The following is a 9,928-nucleotide window of genomic DNA, read 5'->3' on the forward strand; positions in this document are numbered from 1 at the left end:
AGTGTTGACTATAGTAGACTATAGATCTTCCGGGTTTCTTCTTCTTTCTTTCAAGATAAAGTTTATTTTGCCGCGCTACTACTCCCACAGTTTGGGCCTGACAGACTGCACAGTATGCTTATGCAGACTGCCTATCACATCATCACATCTGTGTCCTGTACAGGCCACCATCGGAGACCGGTCTCTTTGATGTGGGACCTGAGACGAGGGCGTGGCTGCACGTCATTGAGCTGGACATCTGATGATGACACACGAAAGAAGGAAAACGCCTGAGTATCACTTCAGTTTTTAATATATTGTAATATATGTATTATCTGTTTGTTTATGTTTTTAATATATGTTTCATTTTGTCTCTCTGTTGATTTTCAGTGACCTTTCGAGTTACATCATGGCAAGGTAACGACACAATCCAAACCCCTACCAAAGTGTGTATGTGTGCGCGATTTAGTGTTGACTATAGTAGACTATAGATCTTCCGGGTTTCTTCTTCTTCCTTTCAAGATAAAGTTTATTTTGCCGCGCTACTACTCCCACAGTTTGGGCCTGACAGACTGCACAGTATGCTTATGCAGACTGCCTATCACATAATCACCTCTGTGTCCTGTACAGGCCACCATCGGAGGCCGGTCTCTTTGATGTGGGACCTGAGACGAGGGCGTGGCTGCACGTCATTGAGCTGGACATCTGATGATGACACACGAAAGAAGGAAAACGCCTGAGTATCACTTCAGTTTTTAATATATTGTAATATATGTATTATCTGTTTGTTTATGTTTTTAATATATGTTTCATTTTGTCTCTCTGTTGATTTTCAGTGACCTTTCGAGTTGCATCATGGCAAGGTAACGACACAATCCAAACCCCTACCAAAGTGTGTATGTGTGCGCGATTTAGTGTTGACTATAGTAGACTATAGATCTTCCGGGTTTCTTCTTCTTTCTTTCAAGATAAAGTTTATTTTGCCGCGCTACTACTCCCACAGTTTGGGCCTGACAGACTGCACAGTATGCTTATGCAGACTGCCTATCACATAATCACCTCTGTGTCCTGTACAGGCCACCATCGGAGGCCGGTCTCTTTGATGTGGGACCTGAGACGAGGGCGTGGCTGCACGTCATTGAGCTGGACATCTGATGATGACACACGAAAGAAGGAAGATGCCTGAGTATCACTTCTGTTTTTAATATATGTATTATCTGTTTGTTTATGTTTTTAGACTATAGTAATCTTCCGACTTTCTTATTCTTTCTTTCAAGATAAAGTTTATTTTGCTGCGCTACTACTCCTACAGTTTGGGCCTGACAGACTGCACAGCATGCTTATGCAGACTGCCTATCACATAATCACCTCTGTGTCCTGTACAGACCATGTGGGACCTGAGACGAGGGAGTGGCTGCACGTCATTGAGCTGGACATCTGATGATGATACACGCAAGAAGGAAGGCGCCTAAGTATCACTTCTGCTTTTAATATATTGTAATATATGTATTATCTGTTTGTTTATGTTTGTAATATGTTTAATTTTGTCTCGCTGTTGATTTGCAGTGACCTTCAGATTAATCAAACTGTGTGATGAAGCAAGGGAAAGTCATTCATCATTGGTGGTTTTGCCATTACCTGAGGAGGAAATTGCAAGGCAAAATTCATGGTTTCAACCAAAAATGTATATTCTGGAAGGTTTTGTACAGGATGTACACCTGTGGCTATCAGAGGTGAAACAGCAAATGCATGTCATTATTCAGAAGGAACTACCAATACATGTCACTGTTGAAAAGGAGCCACAAACACCGGTCACTGCTGAAAGTGAAATGTGGAGTGCTGTACATTCTGATGACATTGGACCCCATGACAGTATATCAAATGTATCAAAATCCACACACAAATCCACTCCATCAAAATTATCTTCAACTTCATCTGCTCATCATAGCTCAGGCTGAAAAGGCTGCTCTCATGGAACAGGTGGCTGGCTTACACAAAAATATGAAATTGAAGCATAACAGGAACAACTCAGAATGCAAAAGGAGCAACTGGAAATGGAGACTCAGCTGGAAGCAGCAAATGCAAAGGCCCATGTACTGGAAACCATGGGCCAAGGAACTCATCAAGAGTGTCAAGTGGGACAAACTCAAAGAAAGGAGCTGCTGCTCCAAAGGAAACAACCCCATTCAACCCAAATGCAAATACATACCTACCTACCTAAAAAGGAAACAATGGAAACCACAAAGCCTCCCTCCCACCCACAGGTTGTGAGACCAAAACAACCACTTCATGAAAAATCTGCCAAAGCTCATTACATGACTCCTCTAATGCAATACTCTCTCCCCAGGCAAAATGTTCAAACCGAAAATATAATAAACCAAAATGTGCAAACTGAAAATGTACAGCTTCATGGGAAAAAGAATGTTCAAGGTCATGTCACTCACACTACACCCCCTGCAGGTGATATTTGTAATGTGCTACGAAGACAGAATGAAAAAACTGCTTTACTGGTTAAGCAAAATCTGTATTCCACTTTACCACCAAGAGACATTCCAGTTTATGATGGTGACCCATTGCAATATGAAATGTTTATCAGGGCATTTGAGAGAGGAGTGGAGAAAAAGACTGACGATTACAGTGACTGCTTACATTACTTTGAACAATATACAAAAGGCCATCCATACAAGCTCGGATAAACCTGGAGGAACAAGGCATGCAAGCTACAGGAGAGGCATGGACATCGTGCTAAGCTTTCTGACCTTGTACAATTCATAGAGAGACAGGTAAAAAATACTGTCTGACCCACTGTTTGGAAACATACAAGATGCTAAGCAAACTACAACTGTCAAAACCTCAACCATCATCAAACCAAGAGACACAAGAGACATTCCAAGAAGCAGTTTTGCCACAACAGTAACACCCATAGAAACGGCAGTGCAGTCAAATGGAGTGGAAAGAAGTGTATTCATCAGCTATCATAATGATTGTCTTTTCTGCAATAAAAGTGGTCACACATTGGAGCGGTGTCCACAGATGAAATAGAGAAGACACAGAGAGAAGATGGACTACTTAAAGGAAAAGGGAGTCTGTTTTTGGCTGTTTGAAAAGAGGACACTTAAGCAGAGACTGCACAAGTCGTTTAACCTGTGATACGTGTGAACAAAACCATCCTGATATACTCCACATTGAAGAAACCAGTGGTGAGCTGTGGATTTTTGAACTAAGGGTACTGTATTTTATGACGTCACGTGCGCAGGCATGTGCACATAGCCACTTACTAATACTGTATTCAACATGTGATTATTAATGTATTTATATTTCTTATTATTTTGTTGCATTGTTAATTTGTTGTTTTTATTTTTGTTTCAATTAATCAATTATTTTATTTTCCTTTTAGTTTTATATAAAAGCCCTTTACATAGACTCACCCACAGATAAGCAGTTAAAATAATCAGACAACTTGTCTTTGTCTTGTCTCAGAGAACTGGGTGCTCTGCTAAGCAATCCCCTTCACACTCTGCAGTGCACATTCAATTCAAGTACATGGCTTTTCTCCAGTAGCCTAATGTTATGCAAAGCAGCCAGGTAGACGCTATTGAGAATGTCTCGCCACTGACGGCGCTAACCTTCAGAGGCTATTGTTTAAACTTTAAGGTGTTAACGACGGCCGCTGACGGTGAGTGCATGTTGAGCACGCGCGAGCCCCCAGCCCCCACAGTCTCATAACTAAGGGTACGCCGTACCCGCCCGTACCCCCTAGAGCTCAACCCTGGAAGAAACGGAAAAGAAATCAATAGGAAACAATGCTGTCGTCTCACCTCACACATGTGGTCATATTGGGGCCGGTGATGAAACCTCCATCTTCTCCATAGTACCCGTTCAAGTGAAGAGCCACAGGGAGACAGTGTTGCAAACATATGCATTTTTGGACCATGGAAGCACATCCACATTCTGCACTGAAAACTTAATGAGAAGGCTAAACATTACCGGACAAAAAACTAATATTCTTCTCCGCACAATGAACCAAGTGAAGCCTGAGACCAGTCACCATATCTCAGGTTTGGAAATAGCCAAGTTGGACAAAAATGATTTCATACAACTCCCTAATGTGTTCACTCATAAAACCATGCCTGTCTCACAACACAATATTCCAAAAACAACAGGGCTTGTCACCATGGCCTTATTTGAAACATATCAAACTGCAAGAAATAGACTCTGGTGTTGACCTACTGATTGGCAGAAATGCTAAGTTATTGGAACCTTTTTGGAGGTGGTTAACAGCCAGGCAGATCGACCATATGCTGTGAGGACCCTATTGGGGTGGGTCATCTATGGTCCCTTGATAGGAGACAACAATGTCAGGGATGAGACTGGCTGCACTGCTGCGGCTGTCAATCATATCATATATCCAGAAAAACAATCAGGACTTCAGTGAAAGAACAAGCAAGGAAATGGAAGCCAAGTCAGGGTAGGATGAAAGATGGACTACTGCGTGAAACAGATCTGTTCCGCAAGGTGGCTTGCCTCCCACAAGAAACGTTGGTGGTTATGTCCTCATACCCTTTCGCCATGGTCTGGAACAGCAATATTAAAGGTTACATTTTCTTTTTCTTTCAGCTAGTTCCCATCATGGCTGCACCTTCCTCGATCATCACCTGCTTGTCTCTCTCAGCACACCCTAAATTTGCTATTTGTCTTGCGTTTCAGCATCCTTCTCCCTCCGCCTCAGATAAACCATCTCTACCTCACCTCTCGCTTTATCCACCTCTCTTGCTTTATCGTCTAACCTTCTAACCTGGGCTTATACTCAAATGTAGTCATTTCTGTTCTCATCCCTCCATGTTGCTTCTAATGAGAATCGTAGCATTTTCAATCCGGCCGCCTCTAGTTCTTTGCCCTCTACTAACATGACCACTTGCCCGGTGATTTATTGACTATGGTTCACATAATTTATTTTCTGATATTGCACTAACATGTTTGTGCTGTCTTTTTCAGGTCATGTATGCCAGGGATGTGTGGTTGGAGGATGGAAAGGAGACAGAGGGTACAATTCCTAATAATTGGATCGACAGGGGTAAGGGAACCATTAGATGGCCAAATGCCAAACAAACACAACTTACAAGATGAGAAAGGACCCCCAGGAGGACTGGCTGACGTCCCAGTTAGTCAAGATAAAGATGACTTCAGGCAGGTTTTTGGATCATTTACTCAATAATTCAAGTACAAATAGTTGAATCAATGTTTACAGTTGAATTGTATAACTTCTAGTTAAAGCTTGTGAATGTGACAACTACAACCTGACCAGCCAAGCAGAGGAGGAAGAGGAGGATGTGGATGTGGTGATAAGGGAAGAGGAAACCTGTTAAAAGACAAGATGATGACTGATGTAGAGTTCATATGTTTCTCAAGTAACTTCTAAATATGAAATGTGTTAACAGAAACTGGGCCTCACATTGTAGACCATTCATGTTTTATATGACGTTTTGGACCATTATGGGTAACTTTCTTCTATAATCAATTTATAAGTCCATTGTCAAAAATGACAATCAAATGCTTTAATAAGGCTGTCTATTTTAGGTATGGATATGGATATGTTTATTTTTACTTTATATTGCAGCCGTATAGGTGCCCTCCTTTCCTATCGCACCAAGGAAGTTGCAGTCCAGCCAGGACAACAATGTGTTACTCAATGCTTGTTGAGTATTGATGTCAATTTATGAAATATGATAATGATGTATTGGGTACACACAACATGAAATCAGTTACAAGCTGATTGTTATGTTTCAGACTCTGAAAATCAAGCCCTGGATGGCCTGGTGGATGTCGTGGTGGACACCATGTCTGTCGAGTTGGAGCATGCTGAGGGGTCTTGGCACAGGGAGATGTCTACACACAGTGAGTATGAATCACATTTAAGCAGTCACCTTTTGTATTTGGTATCTAAGAACATTCTTTGTCTTTTCCAGGCTCCCGACATGCAAGTGTAGCACCTCGGAGCAGAGAAATGTCCACACCCCGTGAGTATTCACTTTCTCCATTGCACCAACACATTTTAAGTACAGTCAGTACAAGGTGTTACATGTTGTGCATACTAAAGAAATCATTACCATACCTAATTCACAAGCAATGAGTAAGTAGTTACAGGCTCAATGTGTTGAACTATGTGTATCAGAGGAGATGTGTGATTGTCAACATCTAAGACCAACCAGTAGGGGTAGTCTTTTTCAGTGTGACATGGTGTTGTAGTAGTATTATGTCCAAGTATTAAGTCTTTAGTGATGGCTCCAGCCATCAGGCACAGTGATGGCTCCAGACACAGTGTCGGATACCGGCACAGCATCAGGACCAGCCACGACTCCAGGTACAGCAACAGCTCGGAGGCACTCTGTCAGGTCCAGACATGATGACAGGTCCCACCGCAGTGATGGGTCGAGGAACACGGTCAGGTCCAGACATGACAGATCCAGGGACACGGTCAGGCATGGTGAGTTGTCCAAAGGCCCCAAGTAATCAAAACCTTTACAATTCAGCAAGTAGTATCGTGCACCCCTAATTGTTACAATATGACATATTTATTATTTCTCATCTAATGTATAGTCATCTGTCTTGGAAAGTTTTAATGCAAAAATATCACTTTGTAATTTCTAAAATGTACTTTTGTTCTTATTACAGGTGCTATGCAGTGACTGAGAGGCCAACATGGGCATTCCCATTGCCAGCACAAGGTAAGTTCTGAGCTATTTCAATGAAGACCCCCAACAAACTGGGGGACACTTAAATTTGCAACCCTTCTCTCTTCTGCCCATTCTCTCCTTTCTTCCTTTACTGTTCTCTCTGTCTCCTCTCCTATCGGGACACAAAAACTGCTCTTCAATTATATCAGTGTTTTGTATCATTGTAGGGTGGTGTCTATAACATGTCTCTGTGTACACTTACTTATTTTTCAGTATACCAGAAGAAAGTCCTGACCATATCAATATTCACTAAAGAACCTGCCTCTTCAGCGGCCAGTCATGTTGAGAGAATGGAGGACTTCCAGAGAGAGGAGCAACTCCTCAGTGATGTCCAAGCTTTTAATACCCTGGTAGGCTTTTCAAGAGTCTGGAAGTAATGAACAGCATAAGATGCACTCGCACACTTTTTACGTTCCTCTGGGATATGTCAGTGAAAGTTTTCATGGACTTATTCCAACAGGTGCTGCAACTTTCCCGTTATAGAGGGAAGGACGTTAAGGACTGTGTCCACAAAGTTCTTGACAGGTATGTTTCAACATACACTATGAATTAACCCCTGTGTGATGTTTGGGTGCGCTGTGGTTTTCAATGTGTGAACACTTATTTGGTTAATTCTTCTAGATGAGCGCCTGACTGCATGTTTCCATTAATTTGCCTTTTTTTTTTTTAGCTTAACACCTGAATCCTCTGTTATGTCATGTCAATGACATAATGGTTGAACATTAAGTGAAAATTAGTAGTATAAAGGGTTTATACCATGTTTTACAATAAATCCTAATCCTACTACATTATCAAATGTAATTTGTTTTTCTTAAGGCTCTTCAGTAACAGTCTGATGGCACAGTTGAACATGAAGGGGGAAAAAGAGAAGACTGCGGCTTTCAGCGCAATACAAGGTAAGCCCATATTTCATGTTGACCAAGGACAAATCAAAATGTAATTGGGTAAAACATGTCCTTTCCGGTTGACATAAAAAAAATACAATGCCAACTGTCTACCGTTACCGTTGCTATCATAACATTTTAAATAACTGGTGGTTAGGTGTAGAAGGGAGATGGCTTTGTATTAAACTAGTTGTGGATGTACAAGCATTTTTGCATGTCAATATGGAGACTCGCAATCAGTTTTATTGTCACTTCCACAACACACACTAGGCAAACAGGGGAGCAAAATGCCATTCTCCTCAACTCATGATGCACATTAAAAAGAGGCAAACATTAAAAAGTAAAGAGCAGACAACATTGGTGATGCATTCAAAGTGCAATCCATCTTTCAAGATGTTGGTTTTGGGGGCAATACATGGTTCAGGGTTCTGATGGTTTGGGGCAGCTGTTGGATGACCTGCTGGTGCTTCCCCCTGAGCTCTTGAACCTCCTACCAGATGGCAGGAGTTCAATCGAGCTGTGTATTATGTCAGATAGGGACTAGGACAGCATGTTGCCTTTGCACATTTTTTATTGCCTTTTTCTACTATGCAGATGCAGTCATGAAATTCGACCCAGAAGCCACAGAGGACCTCATAAGGCAGCATGCCGCAGACCACCTCAAGCATGCTTCAGCGAGAAGGGGAGGACACACAGCAGGCACTCAGGACTGATTTAACTTGAACTTTCACTGTCCATTGTGGGGGATCTTAGTGTCACAGTATTGTACAGTGTTGTGTAATTTGAACTTGTGTTCTGTTCAACGAAGTAGCTCTGGTTGGACCTTACCCTGGTAGCTCACTGGTTATTCAGTACAGCACTTGTTTAATATGTTTCAGTTGTTGTGGAACCGGCCCAAGCAAAAAGGGTGTCCCTGCAAAGTAAGCTGTGCTATTATGTTTTATTATTATTTTATTTTCATTCGACTAGTGACGTGGACTTGGACTTAGCCCCCCTCGGACATACCTGTGGACTACACCAGGTACAAATGACTTTTTTGTTGCTCTCCCTCATGGAGCTACTTGCGGATTATACCAGGGTCAGTCCACCCTAGGTGGACACGCACTGACCTTTTGCACCTTAATCCCATGTATAACGCACTGACTTTTTTGTCTTTTTTTTAATTGTACTCTTTTTCTCTAAGCACCTTAACGTCATAAGTATATCATGCACAGTATACGTACATTGCTGCTATGCTCAGGCACCTTAGTTTTTATTATCTCAGGTACTTTGTAAATATGTAGATAACTTGTTTGGCCTTCTGCTGTTCTCTTGTTTGATCTCCTTCCCACTTGCCCCCCACCCCTCTTCTTCTTCCCCCCCTCTTCTTTCTATGGAAATTAACGTTGCGCTGGGAACGATGTACAAAAACGAATTTCACCCACTTTTGTACCTTGTAAACCTGTGATGTGACAATAAACCTGATTCTGATTCTGACGTGTAAAAAAAAAAAAAGAGAAGTTAACTGCTCTGTTCTGGATCAAGCTTAATCAGCCCTGGTGACTGCTTTGTGTGTGCTTTGTGTTAAGTGGCTGTCCCGCTTCTGTTCTGTCAAAAATAATTCAAAGCTGGCTTGATCTGCTGTTTGTTTGAATACTTAATTAGTCAGATAGGTAAACGTCATGAGGTACGTTAAGGCTAAAAGGATAACACAAGTCCTGGGGACTTGTTTCCATTGTGGTCCTATGAACTAGATTCCATTTCAGGGGGTCTAGTTCCAGTCCACAAATATTCCACAATCATATGGAATATTTGTGGAATACTGTAATTGTGGAACATTTGTTTGCGCAGCTGTGTATTCACAAGAAGAATAAAGAGATAATAAGGAAATAAGTGTGTATTGAATTGTGATTTGTTTGTAAACCTCTGTGTACTGTATTCCCAGTTTTCAGAAGGTGGCATAACCATTTGATCTTGTTCATTTTCCTGTAGCTTTGTTTGATTAGCTTAGCAGCATGTTAACTACTAACTATGTTAAAGCTACAGGAAAATGAACAGGAAATGGGGATTACAGTTATGCACCGAGCCTAGAAGAAGTGGATTGTTTGATTAGTTTATTGAATATTAAAATTCAAAAGGATAAAAAACACAAGAAAGCCCGTAGGCTTGTTTCAATCGTGGTCCTTTGGGAAAGGGGGCATAGGGAGCTACAATACAATACAATATAATAACATAAAAAACATAAAACAAGGCCAAATAAAACTTACAAATTCAAAAAGGACAAACAGAAGACTAAACATCAACTAAACAAAAATTAAGATTGGGGTAAAGATGTCTATAATTAGTCTAAAT

At 41.3% G+C, this 9,928-nt stretch overlaps 1 protein-coding gene across 1 annotated transcript; it reads left to right on the forward strand.

Moving 5' to 3' along the window:
* Nucleotides 1–5,854: 5,854 nt before the first annotated feature.
* On the forward strand, nucleotides 5,855–8,310 carry LOC311058613 (uncharacterized protein; the record flags this gene model as incomplete). Its single annotated transcript, XM_084076075.1, has 8 exons — nucleotides 5,855–5,874; nucleotides 5,925–5,996; nucleotides 6,256–6,463; nucleotides 6,652–6,704; nucleotides 6,927–7,063; nucleotides 7,174–7,238; nucleotides 7,530–7,609; nucleotides 8,192–8,310. Exons 5-8 carry the CDS (start codon nucleotides 7,004–7,006, stop codon nucleotides 8,308–8,310), a joined length of 324 nt encoding a protein of 107 aa, XP_083932201.1. The 5' UTR covers nucleotides 5,855–5,874; nucleotides 5,925–5,996; nucleotides 6,256–6,463; nucleotides 6,652–6,704; nucleotides 6,927–7,003.
* Nucleotides 8,311–9,928: the final 1,618 nt, after the last annotated feature.

Source organism: Gymnoscopelus microlampas (genome assembly GCF_963454915.1).
Source record: "Gymnoscopelus microlampas genome assembly, chromosome: 13".
Lineage (NCBI taxonomy): Eukaryota > Metazoa > Chordata > Actinopteri > Myctophiformes > Myctophidae > Gymnoscopelus > Gymnoscopelus microlampas.